The sequence below is a fragment of the Scomber japonicus genome, chromosome 19 (assembly GCF_027409825.1).
Source record: "Scomber japonicus isolate fScoJap1 chromosome 19, fScoJap1.pri, whole genome shotgun sequence".
In the NCBI taxonomy this organism is placed as follows: domain Eukaryota; kingdom Metazoa; phylum Chordata; class Actinopteri; order Scombriformes; family Scombridae; genus Scomber; species Scomber japonicus.
This window is the reverse complement of record NC_070596.1, coordinates 13,990,862-14,011,541: the sequence shown is the minus strand read 5'-3', so window position 1 is coordinate 14,011,541 and position 20,680 is coordinate 13,990,862. Positions and strand designations below refer to the sequence as shown.

The 20,680-nt window shown below is 39.1% G+C and overlaps 1 protein-coding gene across 4 annotated transcripts in view; it reads left to right on the top strand.

The window, feature by feature from the left end:
• The window catches only part of LOC128380395 (rab GTPase-activating protein 1), a 75,933-nt gene extending 56,167 nt beyond the window's left edge, over positions 1-19,766 (top strand). For 3 of the 4 annotated variants that reach the window (XM_053340201.1, XM_053340200.1, XM_053340202.1), the window contains 8 exons: positions 51-179; positions 3,462-3,554; positions 4,903-5,013; positions 5,459-5,563; positions 6,653-6,736; positions 11,910-11,981; positions 15,139-15,336; positions 16,486-19,766. In XM_053340201.1, coding sequence (XP_053196176.1) covers positions 51-179; positions 3,462-3,554; positions 4,903-5,013; positions 5,459-5,563; positions 6,653-6,736; positions 11,910-11,981; positions 15,139-15,336; positions 16,486-16,608 — 915 coding nt within the window. In that variant the 3' untranslated portion in view covers positions 16,609-19,766. Of the gene's footprint in view, positions 1-50; positions 180-3,461; positions 3,555-4,730; positions 5,014-5,458; positions 5,564-6,652; positions 6,737-11,909; positions 11,982-15,138; positions 15,337-16,485 lie in introns of those variants that run through there. The other variant, XR_008323485.1, reaches the window with a different exon arrangement.
• Positions 19,767-20,680: the final 914 nt, after the last annotated feature.

The following is a 20,680-nucleotide window of genomic DNA, read 5'->3' as shown; positions in this document are numbered from 1 at the left end:
GTGAAAGTTTGCATAATTTACTTTTGTGTTCACATCCTTCTTTTCCTCAGACATCAAAAGACGATCTGATCCAAACTGACTTTGAGGGTGCACTGAAATTCTTTCGTGTCCCGGTTCCGAAAAGGTATCGCTCTGAGGAAAATGCAAAGAAACTGATGGAGCTGGCCTGTAGCATGAAGGTGAGTTTTACACTTTCAGCTCAGTATTCATTTCAAAGTGTTGATAACCTTATTTTCAGTTTAGGTTGTTAAAATAAAAGTGTAAGTATGTGTCAAAGTTAAAATGTAAAATGATTTTACTTTATATAAAACCTGGATTGTAGCACAGTAGTGCTACCCAAACACCAGTAGGTGGCACTATTGAGCTTTAAGACAAAGTTTAACAGATGTAATGAACACACACAAACACACACTTCTGTCCCTCTTTCTGTGTCTCTCAACACACACACACACACACACACACACACACACACACACACACACACACACACACACACACACCTACACCTACACCTGTGTCCTGACCTATTTTGAACAACATAGCCCACTTTAGAAGACCTGACTTTGAAGGTAACTTTGGGCAGAGATATTTATCAGCACAAACTCTGTAAAGAAGCCAACTGACTTTTTATTTATTTTTTCATGAAGAGAGATTTGAGCCTCCTGCTTCTCAGTCAGACAGATGGGCAGCAGGGTGAGACGCACAATGAGCTCCTCCAGCAGAGAAAAATTCAGTGATTGTAAATCAGAGGCACCTGGACTTGCCGTGAAGTCGTGAAGATGTTTTAGTACTCATCTAAGAGGCATAACTTCTAACTTATGACTATGGCCTCTCAGATGGAAAGAAAAACAACTATGAAAGCAAAAATGTTCCTTTTTGTGCTACATTTATTTCATTTGACTTGTCTTTATGGCCCATGTAATTATTACGCATGCCTGTATTTTTAAGGGTTTCTGTACCTATTTGAATAAAATGTCCTCATGTATTTAAATAGAGGTATATTGATCAACCATTCACTGCATACAGATTTAAGAAGTTATTCTCAGCACATTATTTGGAAAGGGAAAATCATTCCAAGAAGTAATTTGGCAAATTGACCTGCACTGCACTACTGTAATGTTGGAGATGGAAATTAAATCGGAGTCAAGGTACACTAATCTGAAGCTTGGATGTGACTATAAGTGGATTAACTGACCAGATTACTGGTGCCCTCTTTGACTGTTGATACTGGCTTCTGATTGGACCACAAATGTTTCTGGTTTGCCAGGTGCTCTAACTTTATGCCCTGCTTTTGCTCTGTTTCTTTGCCATGTACTGGCAACATGGTTATGCATCAGTGTGTATTGCACACTTGGATTTTTAAAAATACGTTTTATATACTAAGTTAAAATTTTGGATCCACTTTCTCATTCATGTGAATAGGACGGTGTGTCCAGACTTTTGACTTGTACTGTATATATCTGAGGTTAACGTCACGCATCCTGGCATTTGACCCTTGACCCTTTGAACTGTTGATTCTATCTGTTGTCTCTTTCCCCTCCTTACTATTAACTAGAACTCTTTACTTAGGAATTACAGTCAAAGGTCATTGTAATTTGAATATATTTTAAATGAATATATGACAAAACACATTTTTAAAGTACAGTCAGCTCACAAAATTTATTCATGCAGACATTGTGGTCAAACCAAGGTCATTCCTGTTGTCTCAATGTGGTGTTGTTACACCTACTTTCTCCTCTTGTCTGCCAACCTTTTGACTTCTAAAGCCAATTTATGCAAATTACCCTGGGAATTTAAATCAAAGGCATTAAGGCTTGCTGAGTTTTTTTTCCTCTGTCTTTGAAGTCTTTTTTTCACCTATGTCTTCTGTATGTCTACATACCTCACACTGTTGTACTTTCTACCTACAGTCATACATTTGAGCGTGTATCCGCATGTAGTAATTCGTTTCCAGTGAACACAATACTGATGGTGCAGCACAGCTAATTAATAATCAATTAATAGGACTTATGATGAAAACTATTTTATGTTAAAAAATGATGGCCATAGTTGTGAGGGCCATGGTTTCTCTGTGTTCCCTAATTGCTTTTCTAAGTAGTAAGTCCTGTGGACCCAGCTGTCTGTCAAGGCTCAAAGAGAAAGGATGAAAAACGAATGAGAAAGGAGATGGATGAGGCAACTCCTGCCCCAAATGACCTCTTCTACCTTTTCTTCTTTTTTGTCGCTCTCATTTACAGAACAGAACGTGTGACTGGATACACTCAGACAACACACACACACACACACACACTCTTCACTTAGTCCTGGACAACATGTGGGCCATGCTGTCCCAGTTCTGCCAAAATCATTCGGTGATGAGTGATGAGCACATTTGGATGATCGGATATACTGTAGTATTGTACTAAACCTAATGACCATTACTTGCAGCTATCACTACATGCAGTAGAGGCATTAACATCCACTTCCACAGAATGGACAGAGTTTTTGGTCATATTGTTGTCTTTTAAATCAGTCACAAAGTTTTTTATTGCATGTTAGTGATATCTTTTAACATGGCTAATGTGAGGCTGCAGCAGGGTAGTGAAAGGCCTCTTGGTGAGATTGCCTAAATGCAGTGTGTGCACACCAGCCACTTGCATATTTTTCCAGCCTTTGGCAGGTTGCTGGTGCTAATTTTGAGACCTGATGTGAGTCTTAAGTGTGTGTGTTTTTAAATGGGATTCTGTTTCACTGTTTTGGCTGATCTGAGCTGAACCTGAACTCTCTCCTGAATGGTATGTTCAACAGTTCAACAACAAAACAATTAATAGTTTTAGCTGCTGAAATTTAACTCCAGGCAGATAAACTCGTTCACAGTTGCATGGACACTGATTTTGTTGCAACCACAGTAACAGAGAATAATCGAGGTCCCATCAAAATTGCAATAGCAACAATAGTGTGTAGTTGATTATACAGTGTAGTCCATTATTAGCAATTAATGACGTGATGTCTTCTCAAACATTCAAGTTCATCTACACATGTACGCTGCCTTCAGGAAACGTTTAGCTCCTGTTAATATGCTCTATATATTTTGATGTTACAACGCTCTAATCTGGCTCGCTTTACATTTGACATTTTTACAAATCCATTTACTATTTTCAGAGTTTAACAGAACAGTATGATGATACTGTAGTTACTCTTGTCTACATGGACAGAGATATCACAGTGAACCGGCTAGTCAGACAGAAATGAACTGAATCAAATTGTACACCGATGTCAGCATATATTCCATTACGTCATATTCAAATGCTGGACTAACATTGAAGTTATAAATATTTTGTCCCTGTCCTCTTGTGGCACCCACCTCAAATGCACAAGCACTTCATCATTTGTATAATTGCAATTATTTGTATAACTTTTCATATGTGTGATACAACTGATGACTATCAGAGATTTGTTTTAATGCTGTTGTTGCTCTACAGATCAGGCAGCAGAAGCTAAAGAAATTTGAGAAGGAGTACCACACCATCAGGGAGCAGCAGGAGCAGCAGGAGGCCCCCATTGAGAGATATGAGGTAGATATGAGCACACATTATTCACATGCCCACATTAGGCATCAAACATTTTAAGTACCAATACATTAAATGTGCATAAACTTGACATTAAGTTATATCTGCTTCTAAAATATGTCCAACTCTGACTTGGTTTTTCTGTCAAGAGCAGGAACCTTTGCATCGCTGCTGTCAGTGCGGCTGCGGCATGACATCTTTAAAGTGCTGCACCAATTCTGTCAGCAGCACAGCAAGTTGAAAGAGAGATAAAGGAGACAACTATTTATTATTTACAAATTTGTTGCTTATTTAGTATCCAAAGTATTGCATTTGATCTCACAGGTTTACAGCTCTGCAAATATTGTAATGCATAGTGATGCTATTGCATCATTATTATTAATATTTGAAATAATCATTACAGTTTAAAATTGCCTCCGCTTATACATTTACAAAACTTTTAAAATTCAAAATGGGTGTAAGTGTGTCCATCAGTGTTAAAACCTGCTCATTCTGACAGATTTTCCACTGAACACAATAAATCTATTACATTTTTCTTACTGTAGACCATGACAGTCCTTATTTTGGAAAGAAAAACTACATGGCACCATAAAAACATTGATTGTAGATGCCATAAGTCATCTCAGGGGTTGGTTGTATACAGTACAAGATCATCAGTAACAGTGACTGAACAACTTCTGTTCTAAAAAAAGCTCCTAAGAACTACATTATTATTGCATTTCAAGGGAGGTATGTTGGGATATTTAAGTTACCGATGGTAGGTGAGCAGCAAAAATGTAATGAAAAGCCTTGCTCTGAAATGACAATGTACTGTTTACAAAAACAGACTCATAAATCACCTTTGAATTAACTTATAAAATGCCATCTTGAGTAAGAAAATTGTGTAATTTTTTTTCCTTAGGATTTTGTAATATCTTTACTTTATCTCCTGAACTGTCATTTCTGGAAACATATGGTACTGTTAGTCACTTTTTAATGCAACTGTGTGTTAATGATGTACAAACTGGTGATGCCTGTTAAACATTACAGGTCATTCTTATCCTACATTTATGCTGTCACCTGATCACAGTTCACTTTGACACTCTCATTCAGCACATGCTGCATTAGTCTAGAAACTATTGAGACAGGAAGAGATGCTTAATCATTCATTTGCAACTCTGGCTGATTAAGTGCTTTTCCCAGCTCTGCTATCTTTCACTCTCCTTCCTCTTTCATGTCCCTTCACTTCTCTTTGTATATGTCCTCCTCTGTTTTTCTCGTCATTGTTTTTCTCGTCTGTATTTGTCTTACTCTTTCATTTTGACTATCTTTCTTTCTGTTTCTCTTCTTCCTTTCCCTTCCTCCCTCTGTCCAGCGGGAGAACCGTCGTTTGCAAGAGGCGAACATGCGCCTGGAGCAGGAGAATGACGACCTGGCACATGAACTTGTCAGCAGCAAGATTGCCCTGCGTAAAGACCTCGACAATGTAAGTCAATGACAAATATGAAATGTGTATGTGATGCGTGTGTGCGTGCACATATTCATGAAAATATGTCTCGTCACTTCTGTAAGGTTATCTAACAGACACAAATATGTGAATCATGTGACAACAATTGCGCAATAACTGACACAAGAATGAAAGCAATTGTGTGTGCAACAGAAACGCATACATGAGGCAAAACTTTTATTTACACTGAGCCTTGATTTATATTGCCTCAAAATATCTGTGTGTGTGTGTGTGTGTGTGTGTGTGTGTGTGTGTGTGGCAAATAATGTGTGTCATTGTTTGACTCACCTTGAAAGCAGAGTTGCGATAGAGAAAATTAAAAAGAAAGTAGGGCGAGTATAACTTTCAGTGACCTTATCAGCATTATATTATTTTGTGTGTGTGTGTGTGTGTGTGTGTATCTGTGTGCATGTGTGTGTGTCAGGCTGAGGAGAAGGCAGATGCCCTGAATAAAGAGTTGCTGCTGACCAAACAGAAACTGGTGGACTCAGAGGACGAGAAGAGACGACTGGAGGAAGAGTCTGCACAGGTCAGAGCCAACAACAAGACACTTTTGTTTCAATCAAAACTGAACCTATGCAGGGGGAAACCATTTTTTTCTAAGCTCAGATAAACATAAAACATGTTTCATTTTATCTCATGCGGCACAAAGGGTTAAAGATAATAGGAAAGGGTCAGCACTGTTGCAAGATAGATCATTAGAACTATTATAAATCTCCTAAACGTGCAATTGTAATGCAACAGGCTGTGACTGAACAGTCTTATGGACAGAACCAAGAGTCTGCAGGTTTTGAACCAAACATTATAACAGCTGATTTGTCTCTTTTTGTGGAAGATGGTGTGTTAATCAGTAAAATCGCATGCTGTGTTGCTTGGTGGAATAAAAATCTGCAAATGCTTGTGTTTTTGTATGTAATGCTGTTCATAAAAACAAGGCTGTAATTTACATTTTTCTGAGGTGGTAGTGCTGACGATACCATAACTGAGTATGTTGCAGGTCAAACATTGATCTGCAGTGACCAAATGTAAACAAAACAGTAATGAATGTTGCCCAGTCAAACAATAAGCCATAAGATCCTCTTTAGACATAATGCAAATGTCGAGCACAAGCATCTGCTTGTTTCTCTGGTTGTTTATGTTTGTGTCTGAAGATCTGTTTCACCACTTTTCAATATGCTCTTTCTTCCATTTGAGAAAAAAGCCCATTTAATGAATTTGTCTCTCTGCACATCATGCAAATGGCGAAAAAAACTATCTTTGTCATTTCTAGAGAGACACATTCTTTCCACAGTCAAACCTTCGGTGGGAAGGATGTCCGCTTGTCTTTGGGACAGAGGACAGGGATGCTGCCTCTGTCCCCATGTGTGTTCAGTGCTGTCCTCCAAATGTCTTCTGTCTTCTTGAGTGTGTAGGTGTAGCTGTGAGTGATTTATGTGCTCACATAGAGGTTGTGTAGAGGGCATGACTTTGCCCTGAGCTTCAAGTCTGCCAATACCTTTCTCTGTCTTCTTTACATTTCATGGCTGTAACATGGTCTCTGGGGCCTGTGACACTGCATCTGTCCTTGGTCTCTGCCCTGCCACAGCCTAACATGTCATGTGTGTGTTTGTGTTCACAGCTGAAGGAGATGTGCAGACGAGAGCTTGATAAGTCTGAATCAGAGATTAAGAAGAACGGATCCATTATTGGAGAATATAAGCAGGTATGAACTTATATATGTGAAACTTGTGCTTTAATATTATTTCCTGAAACATTTGCACATGTTGCATCATCATTTTAGAGAAGTGAAACAGTGAATGTACTGAGGCACACCCCAGTTGTCTTGAAACATTTTTTAAGGTTGTTCCTATTAAATACAGTATGTTCTCTTCTGTTAAATACCTTTGACACATCTCAAGTATTTTTTGTCAGCATATAAGTTCATCATCAGTGTATTTATAATAATAAGTTGAAATATAATAGACATTTAAATGACTCAAATCTTTGAGTCCTTAGTTTTGAGCCTACACAAACAAAATACCTTCACTTTAAGATCTTGAGCTCTGCAAAGGCCTGTACTGAACTGTCATATACCAAGTAACCAGCCCATTAAGGGCCTTAAAGGTAATCAATAAAATCTTCAAATCAAACTTAAAAAATGTGTCAACAGGTCACACCTCTCAGCTCTGTTTAAAGTCTCAGCAGCTGACTTCTGCACAGCAGATGTGGGTTTCCAGCAGCAAGAAGTTAACTGGACACAATTATTTCAAGAATGAAAGAACTTATTAAAAGCTGGTTTCTGCTCTGTGGCTTGATGTAATTTTAAGAGGAGCTCTACAATCTAGACTAGATAAACCCAAAACTGAAGACAATTCACACTTGTCATTGTGCAGAAAATTGATTTTCTTACTAAAGACGAGAGTATAGTAGTGGCTTGTAAATCAAAGCATGCCATTTTCTGTACAATTGTAATTAGCTTGTTATAACTTCTTTGTTTAATCCATACATTTGCCAGAGTACAGAGTGCTTTTACACTTTGTTTTTTTTTGTATGGTTTAAACACACAAGATATAAGTTGTTCATTAGTGAGATGAACCAGCATTTAGAGATGCTGATAATCAGATTTTGTAACCTGCGGACAGAGTCAGTCTAGCTGTTTCCAGTCTTTCAGCTAAGCTAACTCATAAGAAGTGGCAGCTTCATATTTATCTCATAAACATGAGGATGGTATCAGTCTTTAACTCAGTCAATAAACACATTTCTTATAATTACTTTTTAAAGTAATTTGCTTGCAACTTGACTCATTAATAATAATTAAATGACCACAAGGGACAACACACAATGTTTAATTACACTGGATAAAAATATAGAGAATTACAGCAGACACCAGCAGTCACATAGCAGCAAGTCATGGCTTGAAGGTTTGTTACTTATTCAGTTCACTTATTATCTCAAAGCACAACAGAAATGAAGCGACTATGTTTCCACTGAACATCTCTTGTTCTGATCCTTTCATAATTTAACTAGGCCAAGCAGTCATTATTATTAAGATACTGCCTTACACTAAAGTGACATCAGCAACCCCACTGTGACAAAACTGGTAGTACATTTCATAAAGCGTATAGATTTCTCATGTTTTTTACTATTTAATATAGTTTTGTTTAATTTTTGTACTATTACCTTTTAAAATAGAAAGGTAGATTTGTCTATTTTTTTGTACGTTTTATGGGCCCCACCTTGAACCCTGGATGTTTGAGCCTTTGAGCGCCTCTCCACAAATTTGCTCTCCTTGTTTGGCTCGTTATTTTAGATCTAAGCTCCATTTTTGTGGCAAGACGAAGCATAAATGTTTAAAATTTATGCTTTTTGAGACTGGGATAGATTTGCTTTTGTTCTGTTTTTATTCATTCGTCTAGTTTGTGAAGCAGAAATATCTAATTTTACGAAGTGTCCTTAAAATGAACTCTGAGCCTTTGATGGCTGAGCCTGTGAGGGTATTTTGAGTTCCTGTCTCTCCAAATTCCTCTTACGGTGATTTTCATCCTTTCAGATCCCATCCTGTCACTTAATGCTTAAATATAAACCTATCCAGATCAAGTACTATTACGATCAGCACAGAGACATTATGCAACAATCCAGCTCCAATCGCTCCCTGTGAGGGCAGATAGAAATAGCAAGAGGACTAATTTAGAAACGGACCTTAACCTTACCTGAGTCTAAAAATATTGGCGTCAAATTGGAAATGACAGCAAATCTGAAAGCTGATGACAAGAGCTTTCATGAATCAGACAGGATTTGATGGTTGGGAGTCCGTGTTTGTTTGTGTATTATGGCTGAAAGCAGCCTTCAGATTGCTAGCATGCAGCTGAGAGCTGTGCCGAGCAGAGGTAAGTGTGAAAATGGGGCTTCGTCAGAAATAGTTCTTTTTGTGACAGGAAAGAAGGTGATAGATGGAAAGAGGCAAAAGCTGAACAGAAGTCTGGATGAGAGAGCAGAGGAAGGACAGCAGCTTTCAATCCTCTGGGACTGACAAGTTGGGGAATGCCCCAAAATAACCTGTGTTGTTTTCCAACCCAGATAACTCAAATTATTCTTCAAATGGCATTTTTCTATTTCAGTGGCTGTGAATACCATGTTTCATTTTGCGGGACTGGAGCCAAAAAAGCTTTGTGTGCTAATTGCCCCTCCAGCCCGCAAGGACAGAGAAATGTCTGTTAATGGTGAGGCTAAAATGATGTCGAGTGGTGTATTGTTATCCCTGTTGTAGCTTGTGTGGATACACTCAGGCTAGCCGGGAACCTGCCAGGTACAGCAACATGTGCCAGTGCGGATGTCTCTAAGGCCCTGTTAGCAGCACATGTGTGCACCTCTTACAGTTTTAAAATAGTATTTTGAACACTGTCAAATATGGAGACTCACCAAAATATTCTGAGCATCTCTTGAAATGATTGAGTCCATAATTGCATTGTAATTGTCTGCTTCTAGTTCTAAGCTTTATACATAATATTATAAATGTGATCGAGTAATTAAAGTTGCATGTGCTTACAGTATGTCCATTGTAAGCATATATCCACCATATGTTTTTTGCCTCAGGCAGTGAAGTTACTGCAGGATCTGCACTCAATGAATTATTGAGTGTTTGTGGATAAAAATAGAATATGAAAAACAAAATATGGCCCATGGGTGTTCAGCCTGAACTATCAGAAACAAGCACAAAATCTATTATTAGTGTGACACAACAGTGTCAAAAAACAACAAAACAAACAACTGCCCTGTTCTTTTTAAATTTAAATGAGCAATCCTTGACAGGAAGCTCACAGATGGTCTAGTGTTAAGGATTCCTGACATTAGATTGACACGTACCCCATCTTGCACAGGCTCGAAAATCCCAGCAGAACAGACTGTCCCCTCCATCCATTTCCCTCCCAGCCCTTCTACGAATTATAGAAAACATATGAAGGGGAGTTAAATACAATCTCAAAAAATGACAGAAAGCAAGTGAAAGCATTACAAAGTAAAAAAGATGTACAGCAGAACATCGAGTAACACTAGTTAAAACAGGAAGCAAGGGGGCAGCTGCAAGATCAAGTAGGGATTGGGGGAGGTGGAGAGATGCGCACAGTAATAGCAGTTGAGAGCAAATGAAGAAGAGGACGACAGGAGAAAAAGATAGAAGACGTGGGAGGAGAAAGATGGATATCTTCTCAGCTAAAGATAGACAGATGTATAGATTGATCTCTAAAGCGGGGGGATGAAGAGAGATATACAGTATATGCCACAGGGAATGAAAGACATGCAGAGAGCAGGAACGGATAGAGAGATAGATAGTCTGTCTACAGAGAGGTGGGATGACCTGATGTAACCGTTAGGATGACTCATGTCACATTGTTCTCTCTGTTCGCCGGCAAGCTAGAGCACAAACGTGTGTGTGGGTGTGTTTATATGTCTGAATGCATGTTTGTGTCAGTGTGTTATGGATCTAGATGGAAGAGAAGAGGAGAAAAAGAGATTATCGGTATATGTGAGCATGTTTATGTGAACCCTGGACAAGCAGGACATTTGAACACTAATGGACTTACAGTAAGAGGATGAAGTGCACGCTGCCAGCGCAGAGACCAATTTACCAAGAACCACAAAAGGACAGAGATAACCAGGTAGAGCAGACAGAAACCATGACAGACTGCTCGAAAAACTGTTAAAGGTCTTTCTCAGCAGAACTATACAACACTGTGTCTGTCTCTGAAATCAGTACTGAGATGAATGTGATTTAAATTTGATGAAATCACACACTTTTGTTCGGTTGCCCCTTCATGTGCTGGATCTCCTATGGTATAACATAGCATAATACTGAAGTATTGACAACTGTTAAACCTTCCTTTAAAAAAAAAAGGGTTCTGGGAAATAGAGGATTTTTAAAAATGATCCCTAGCTTACATAAAGTATTTAATACGTGGATTGACGTATGAATGTCATCATTTTTTTCTGAGAAGAACAAATTCTCCTAGCCGATGAATACCAATTATATAATTTGTGATTATTGTAGTAACATGTGTAAAGTAACTCAGTACTGTACTTATACAATTGCATTTTTTGAGGTACTTATTCTTTACTTGAGTATTTACATTTTCTGCCACTTTGTAATTCAGCTTAACTAAATTTCATAGGTAAAAGCATACTGTTTAGCTTTACTACATTAAACGATGAAAGATGCTGTTACTTGTTACTTTGCCGATCAATATTACTATATACAGTAAGATTACTTACAAAACATTCTCATTAAAACTACTCAACATAATATAAAGTAGGTAAAATTAACTGTATTTCAAGTAGCTGCAACATCAAAATGGTCCTAACATATTAAGCATCAACAATAATAATTATTATTATTATTTGTGTACTTTTACTCTCTAATTTTGAATGCAGGACTTAAACTTGTGTTGTGGTATTTTTATACTTCATGTAAGGATCTGAATACTTCTTCCAGTGCTGATTATAGACTGCTTTATTGCACATTGCACTGCTGTACCTGACCTGGAAAAAAAACAAAAAACATCTGTGTTGTGATTGGATTTTCCGACTTATAACTATTATTAGTGATCATAAACATTAATGCGTTCTTTCATTCATTCAAATGCACCAAAGACGCACACAATATACACAAGCTACTGCATCTGTGTCACTATGTAAATAATGATGAAGGAAACGACGTCCTGCTCTGTTTGTGTGATATCATAAAATGAAGCTATCTAGATTGAACCGCCCCACTGACATCTGAGTCTGTCACATCGATTGAGCAGAGATTGACTTCAGGTGAACTGCTGATATAGCTGATAGTAGTCCAAAAGCACGTAGCTGAAGACATCTCTTGTTTTCCTCTGTGTTTCTGGCTCCTATAGATCTGCTCCCAGCTGAGCGAACGACTGGAGAAACAGCAGACAGCCAACCGAGGAGAGCTGGAGAAAATTCGGGTGAGTTTCGCTCAGACACACTCACACTTGACTCAACTTGACTCGACTCTAAGTTGTCAGACAATTCAGTCATAATGTCAAACACCTTAGTAGCACCTACTTAAGACGTCAAAGATCTGGCCAAACATCTGAATGCACACCAACCATTTACCCAGACTCACAATGCAGAAACAGGCGTTGCACATGTCATATAGGTGTTGTGCTGGCAGTGGTCGTTTCATATAGACGTGGTGTTCACACAGATTGACCATACACCACCTGTACATTTAATATATGTACACATACGCCACATCAACACACAGCACCTTACAGTTTAATAGACAGACGTGCATATAGGCATGTGTTATAAGTTGAGCACGTGACATTTGGTGCGCTGCAGCAAACGCCTACACGCTTACATACCAACACGCTTAACCGAGAACATGTATCAAGAAAGCTTGTTGTATTTTCACTTCATCACTATGGGTGCTGCATGCCAGGTTCGATATAACCAGCTCAGTGTGTCTTAATTGAAAGTCTCACTGGCTCACAACTTGTTTTCTCTGGGAATCAGCTGCGGAGAAGCTCTGGTGCGTTGCTGGCTTCAGTGCTGCATGCAGAAGCGCATGCAAAAGCCAACAATTATGGACAAAGAGGTTTCTTTGTCCATAATGATATTTCTTGAGATGAATTCTATGTTGGGCATATTGGTGTGTAGGCTTTAATTGCAGTGCACCAAATCTCACATGTGATTTACATACAACATGTACACACGCCTAATAGCTTTAGCAGGTACATGGTGGAGGCAGAGTGCGTTAGTAGGCTGAATCGTTTGACAACTCACACACACACGCACACACGCACACACACACACACACACACACACACACACACACACACACACACACACACACACACACACAGAAACCTAGCTACATCCTTTACATGGTTTGTGTCCTTTGTGTAATAAACCTTTTGTCCGTCCTGTTGTGAGTCCTTGGGCAGCGTTGAAAGAGCGCTCTGCCAACAAGGCCTTTCTCCAAGATACAGTGTCAACAAACATTTCACGAGCTAAGTGTGCAAGTGCTGGAACTCCGATGCCTGGCACCGGTTCTTTGGCCAAACTCCTCATTCTTTCTAAAGGCTTTGATTTCACTGCCAGCCAAGACAATGAGATGGCAACACAGTGTTCAACTTACCTACAAACTGTAGAGAGGGAGAAATTAAAACTGTTCTGTCCATTTCAGGCTCACCAGTTCGACATGAGGGTAACAGCTGGATTTGAATGTTTAGCTGATGTGTAAACGTGTAGAGTTACTTTCTGATGCATAAAGTTTGGAGTACAAGTGATGTGAATGAATCTCTGTCCTGTTGAGCATTTCCACTGCACTTTATATGACATTTTGTGTGTAACTAACTGCTAACTAACTCATCATGTTTGGAAAATTGGCAATAATGGAATAAAAACTTGAAAAAACTTACAGCTGAAGTTCATTCAGCAGGGACAGTATTACAGTCCTGTATTGTCTAGAATCTAACATGACTGTTGGTATACAATCCACCTACATGAGCAACAGACAGACAGAATCCAGTGATAATGTGACACAGTTTCAGGCGCTCATCCTCAGAATCCTTAGAACTGTAGTTATATCATTAATTCTTCAATTAGTAACTGTGTAAATGAGAGAGACACACATGTACATACATTTGTCACGAACTGCAGGACTCTGTAATTATGCTCTACTTGCAGTCCTGGCTGTTAATCTACAGCATGTGTTTGAGTGCACACAGCTGTGTGTGTGTGTGTGTGTGTGTGTGTGTGTGTGTTTGAGAGGTAAATGTCTTTGAGTATATCATTTTGTCTGTTCTTGTTTAATAATAATTCTTCAGCAAATGCAATACAATTGTTACCACTAGCAATTATAACTGTAGGGAAACAGTGACTTGCAGTGAATGATACATAATTGTAAGTTGCTGCAGTGTTAATAATAAACTGACACACTGAATCATTAAAACTCTATATGAAATGACAACAGAAACAATTTCAGTATCACTCTGCTGCTTCATTAATGCTCCCATCCACTTCTGCAGTGATGAGCTGAGAAATGCTGCGTATAATTGCTATTCAGCTTGAACTCCGGTGGCTGTTTAATACAAATGAAATTCAATAACAGCATAAAACTCTTATTTTCAGTCAATACCTTTGCCAATGCAGCCAATTCATGTTGCTAAGACACACAACCTTGACTATGCAGTGTGGTAGGTAACAATGGTTGTTGCTGCAAATTCAGGAGCCTATCTATCAACAACAGGAGTCAAGCAATCCTGCCCAACCTGTACTGTCATTAGGAGGTTTCATAGTCATGGGTCAGACATAGAAAGAGCAGGTGAGGCAGGAAAACTACAACTAGTATGTCAACAAAATGTGTAGATATGATACATATTAAGTATCTGTGCTGCAGTAGTTATTTTCTTGGATTCATCTGAAGCTAAATCTTTTTCCACCTCCATTATAGCTTAGCATGTCTGGCAAAGCTAACATGCTACTTCTGCACAAACATATGTATTAATACAAAGAAACACCAGAGCACCAACAAGAAAAAGCACATTGATTTTCTGTTGCTGCTTTCACAAAAGACTGTGCCCAATAACAGCCCATCACATACAAGACCCAAAAAGAGCTATTTGACTAAAGGGGGTGGGGTCTGGGTGGGGTGTGGCCCTGACAGAGGAGGAATAGCATAGCTGCCTTGTGTGGTTACTACATTAATGAGCTGCCATACCTCACTAATTAAACAGAGCGCCGTCTCTTCTCCAATTGTAAAATATATTGTGCTGTAAAGAGACAGAAGACACAACACAATGACTCCATTGTAGATCTATGTTGCATCTCCTTTCTCTGTCTGTCTCAAGTCAATATTTCATCCTCACTATGACTTAACAAGGGCAACTTTACAATTGTGGTTAGTTTCTTGTAACAGTGTCCGCTCTTAGTCATAGCTTTTATGACCTTGAATCTTTTTTTTGTCCCTTTATCCTCACGTTCACCCTCTTTTTTCCTGTTTACTCTCCTCCAGCTTAAGGCTGTAAGAAACAGGTTGCTTCAATTAAAAAAAAGTCAGTTACTACCTTGTATTTTTCTCTAATATTTAATTTAATCTCTTTCTTTCTCCTCTAGTCCAAAGTGGAAGGCTGTGAAAAGTGCAGCAGTCTTTTCAACAAAGAGGGTCGTGTACGGGCTGTGACCACAGCGCCTGCTGGGGAGAATGAGGAGACAGACGAGGAGAAGGAAGGTTTGAAGAACCAGCTGAGGGAGATGGAGCTGGAACTAGCCCAGACTAAACTGCAGCTGGTGGAGGCTGAGTGCAAAATCCAGGTAGACCGACGCACATCTGCAACCCAAATTAAGCTACAAAACAAGAAATCAGAGTTCATCATATTGAAATATGGCCATGGAAATACGGTAAAACATTCGGAAACATTACAGATTTCCCCCAATCTTAACGCTGGAAAATCTTGCGAGTGACATTCTGCAGATTTGTACTAGAACAAAATAATTTGAACCACAGTAGTTCTGCTCCCTCTATGACTTGCAGGCTCCTCCAGCTGGCATAAGTGCCATTAAACAAACAGACCTTGAGTTGCAGTGAGTTTACTGTACAGGCCTTTGTAGCAGTGACACATTAAGCAACACTATGGCTGCCAAAGTCAGCTTCATCGGGAGGAAACTGCCAGCTTTATAATCGTCAGGAGGTCTGAGATGTGAATTGAAACTTGATCATTTCCAGTCAGTCCAGTCATTTAGATGCAGAATGTTTTAGGATGTTTATATCTTAATATGGGGGCTGCTGGCTTTTATATTACACAGTGTGTCGCCTGCGTAGCGATTAAGTTATATTTCAGACAAGTTATATATCTACCCTGATGTCTTCATCAACCCTCAAAGAGTGGCACAGTTAAGTTTAAAGTACCCTGGCAGCAGAGACACCAGAAATCACTGCAGAAAATGTGCTACTATCAACATGTGGTTAAAGAAATTGGGAGCATTATTGGTGAGTTTGGATTCATTTACAAAGTGATTAATGACATTACTCATGCAACACTGAGGTCTAATAGAATTAGAAAAAGGCAGCAAGAAGTTCTGAAATACAGTTTAAATAGTTTAAAAATATGTGAGCACAGTTTCTGTCATTTACAAAAAGACCAAAAGAGTGTTGGTTTCTTGGAGAGTGTGATGTCTAAAGGAAAAAGAGGGTCAGACCAGACAGCAACAAGCAGCTCTGTGAGGAGTTTATTTCGGAATAATGTCACAGAAAAGAGATAAGCATTTCAAAGTGAATGATGTCTCCTAGAGTGGGAACAGAATTGGGTTCACAGCTGCTGATTGAAGAAAGGAAAGAAGTAAAAGAAGTACACAGAGGGCCCACACTTACAAAAGGAGAGTCTGTTCATGTTGTTACTTATTGGCAGACGTTTTTTGACTCTTGTCACTCATAGTGATCTTTCCTCTTTCCTCCTCGATCAGGACCTGGAGCACCATCTGGGTCTGGCCCTCAACGAGGTGCAGGCTGCCAAGAAGACCTGGTTCAACCGAACACTGAGTTCCATCAAGACCGTCACTGGGACCCAGGGCAAGGAGACCACCTAACCTAACATCCTCAACACCCCATCACCTAGTTTTACCCAGACCATGTCTGGAGCTCAGTGCTACTCACCACACTGAAACCTCTGGACCCCTAACTTAACCCACCGGGCCATAACTTTAACTTGAACATTGACTGTTAAGACCCAGGATGACCATTACTACAGACTGTGTTATTTGTCCCTCTTTAAAAAATGTCCTTGTGTTTCCTTCCTGATCTAATCACCGCACCCATTTCTTTGCCTCTCCACCCAAAAATGACTACAGCCAACCGCACTGATGAGAAGAGGTTGAAAAATGTAAAGTACAGTGGTACCATTTTCCCCAGAGAAACAATGTGCTTCCATCGGTCACACAGAAAGAAAAGCATATAAAAAAGAGAAATGCTTCATTAAATTTCTGTCTTTGTACTGCTGATATTAAAGACCCGCAGAAGGAAGGTTGGACATCAGAACTGTATCTGTCCTGACGGGATAGAGAAGAAAACACTCCGTCCTTCCTTGCTGTTCTGCGCGCTACCCTCTAAACTACTGGCACAGATGAAACCAGTCCCTGTACATGAGTTTTTTTTGTTTTGTTTTAGGTACGAGAGCTAATAGACGCTTTTCAAAACTGAGCTTTTTCTAATTTACGTTGAACAATAACTTTCTTTTTCTATGTATGTACATGAATGTGCTTATGTAAAGAGGAAACGTGTGTGTAAGTGCGCATGTTTGTTTGTTTTTATGTTTTTGTGAGGTGTATGTTCATGTGTGTGTGTGAGAAGAAAACAAACATGGTTGAATGCATAAATAATTGACTGATATAACGTTAAGCTGTGCGTGTGTGTGTTTGTGTGTGTCTGTGCGTGTGTGTGTGTGTGTGTGTGTGTGTATAACTAAAGTTGGGAGAGTATTGTGTTGAAAGTCCAAGGAAAGAAAAAGCACTAAGGTTATGAATGTGTGCATGCATGTAAGAGGAAAAAAAAAGTTGTCCAGTTTCTTTAAATGTTCAAATGTGTATATGAATGATGCTAAAGAGAAGTTTGCTGACAAAGCCTTGATATGAAGGTCGATGAAGATGATTTTAGTGGATATGAAAATGTAATTTACAGAAAAAAAAAAAACCCAGAAGCATAAGAGCTGTTGTGGTTACCAACAGCAACATTGATTTCCTCACAAAAACCTTCAGACATAAAACATTTCAGAGCTTTGTTTGGTTTGGATCTCCCAGCACAAAGAAACTTAAAAAAGCTCCAAACCATGCAAACCTCTGCATGTGTTACACAGTATGTTTATGTATGTTGTCCACCCCTCAAGTGATGCGACGCTTCTTAAAAACGTGGCTCAGTGTGACGCCAAAAATGGGAAAACACGCACACGCACACACACACAAAGGCAAAATGTTGTAATTACTACTGCAGTTGAACACGCCTTTAAAAAAAACCTACCGCCCTCTTCCCTGGAGCCAGCTGCTGTGTGGGGTTTGACCTTTGACCTCAACTTGGCAGGTCATGTTTGATAGGTTGTAGTGCAGGGTGGCATGCTGTGTTGTGTTAAGTTTGTCAGGCCTTTTGGGATTTGGTTTACCACTACACATACCAACACTGAATTACTATGTAGATACACACTGTACAGAAGAAAAACACACTCAGTGGCCACTTTGTTTGGAACACCTGCTCATTACTGCAAGTTCTCCAAAACACGCACGACGAGGCCAAAAGGTTTCGTTACTACTGAGAAAACTTTTAGGACGACGTGTAATCTGAAAGACGGTATCATTACCGAGGCAACAGAAGAGTGGTCATCTTCATACAGAACGGCGAGAATAAGAAACCATTGATAGTACTCTGGGCAAAAACGCCTTGTGGGAATGGCCTGAAATATGTTAAAAACTAACAAGAAAGCCACAAAATTCTGTCAACGCATGACTTGTTGAATATTAAACATGAGTCAACAGTTCTGAGTTTTGGTTAGAACATATTTCATGATGATAGGGTAGAGATTTAGCATAAACAGCTTCAATCTTGTGTTGTTTAAAAGGTCCAATCTGGTGGTGTGATAGTGAGGAAAGTGTTGACGCAGCGTACAAAAAGCTGTGTCACTGTCCGAGCGTGTCTTCTCACGGCTGTGTGACAAAGCGCTTATCGTGTCAAGACGGCTGCAGGAGCGTGACAGAAATGTGTATTTATACCAGCTGCCTGCGTTCGACACAGTAGAGCACCTTTGGGATAAGAAGGAAGAGGTAAATCACGGCACGGGCATCTCACTGTTCGCAAATATCTGGAGGAATTGATCGACTTTATCGAACCGGCGTGAAGTAAAATCCCTGTGAAACATTCCTAAACACCTTTTAATGAATTCATGCCTCAAAGAATTCAGAGTATTAATGATGCAAAAGCAGAATTGGAAGTGGCCACTGAGTGTATTTACACACACACTGTTGTGAACGTGGGGGCAGAAAAGTCACACACATTAAGAAACTTGTCAACTGCCAGAAGTGTAACTCTGCACCTGAAGAGTAGATCAGTATCACTCGAGTTCAAATTGAAGTCACCAGAGGTCAAACTGGCAAGCACTCTAAATCAGTCCAGAGGGGACCGGGAGTACAGGGGGAGGGGGTCTAACAACTGCTTGCTTGTGTGTTTTCATATTTAGCTGACCCGAAAGGGGCCTAGAAATATTCCAATTTCTATTCTAATCATATTAGACTGAAAATAAAAGAGAAATAACTATATTTCCTTTCCAGCCTAAAATAAACTTTACTGTAAATTGCGTCTAACTTGAAGGTGGAATCTGATTCGCTGGAATCTACTTGTGATGTCAGAGGAAAAGTCCAGATGACAGAAACAAAGGGCCGTTCCTCTAAAGGCACTGGGTTGTATATAACGAACATTAAAAAAATGAATATGGAGTTTTTGTTTATGATTTTCTACTCTGTAACTATAACTAATGTTGCCTACTTGTACCTACCTACCTGCTGCCGTGCTACAGTTTAATCTACCACAATGTTTTCTGTTTTTTTTTAATGTTTATTTTGCTCCGAGCTTCTCAGTCAGACTGCTGTTTGGTTAATTAAATGCCAAAACGTAGCTTTATCATCCAACAACAAAAACATTATCAACGTGTGGAAATTGTAATAGTTTAGGATGCATTGTGTATACTTCATGAATTTCAATATAAAGATATCAACACAAAAACATTTCTGTCTCTTTCTTTGCTTGTGAAAACCCTGGGGCAGCTGTGGATAGATAGTTAGTACAGTGTTGAGGCGATGGAAGCAAGAATAATGATGTCAGTCTTACTACAGCTAGAATAATTAGATGACGGACAAAAAAATAAATTAGCGACTATTTTGATCATTGTGTAATAAAAAGTGGGAGGCAGGCCTCCCCGAGGGGGGCGTCCAAACGGCTTCAAGAATGGAAGTGAAAAATATTACATCAGTTATCAAAAGAAGATCACACAGAATAGCCTAAAAGTTTGTGATTTTGTTAAAGCGATACACTAGTTTTGGGGAATTATAAAATATACCTATCTATCATATACATAGAAAAGAGTAGGCTACATCATAATTTTTTTTCAGTACAGTACATTAGTTGAGTTTTGGGATCACTACCAAAACAAAAAATCGTGATACTATGATTTTCTTCTGAAGTTCTCAATTTTAAATATTTTCAAACACAAGCAGCCGTACAAGAATTTGACCTTAATATAATTAAAGTATACAACTGGAAAACATTTGATTTAAATCACTATTTATGAAGAACAGGTGAATAAGATTACTGTACCAGCTTTCTGTGCTGATTTATAAAGAGGGACGATGGAGAGAGGACATTAGTGGATGTGAGACATTACATTTAGAAATAAAGTGATTATAAACTGAATAAACTACTCACTGATGTGACCTTTAATCTCTCTTTGGTTTCTAGAGTTCTGCCCACAGCTGATCTTTTGGTGCGGTGCTTACCTTATAATCTCTTTTTGTATCCCGCTGAATTAATATATTATGACGCCTATTTGTCAAAATGTCCTTTCTTCTATTACTTTTTTGGCTAAAGGAGGCACTGCATGTTATTTTTGAGGCTCTTCAGCTTCAT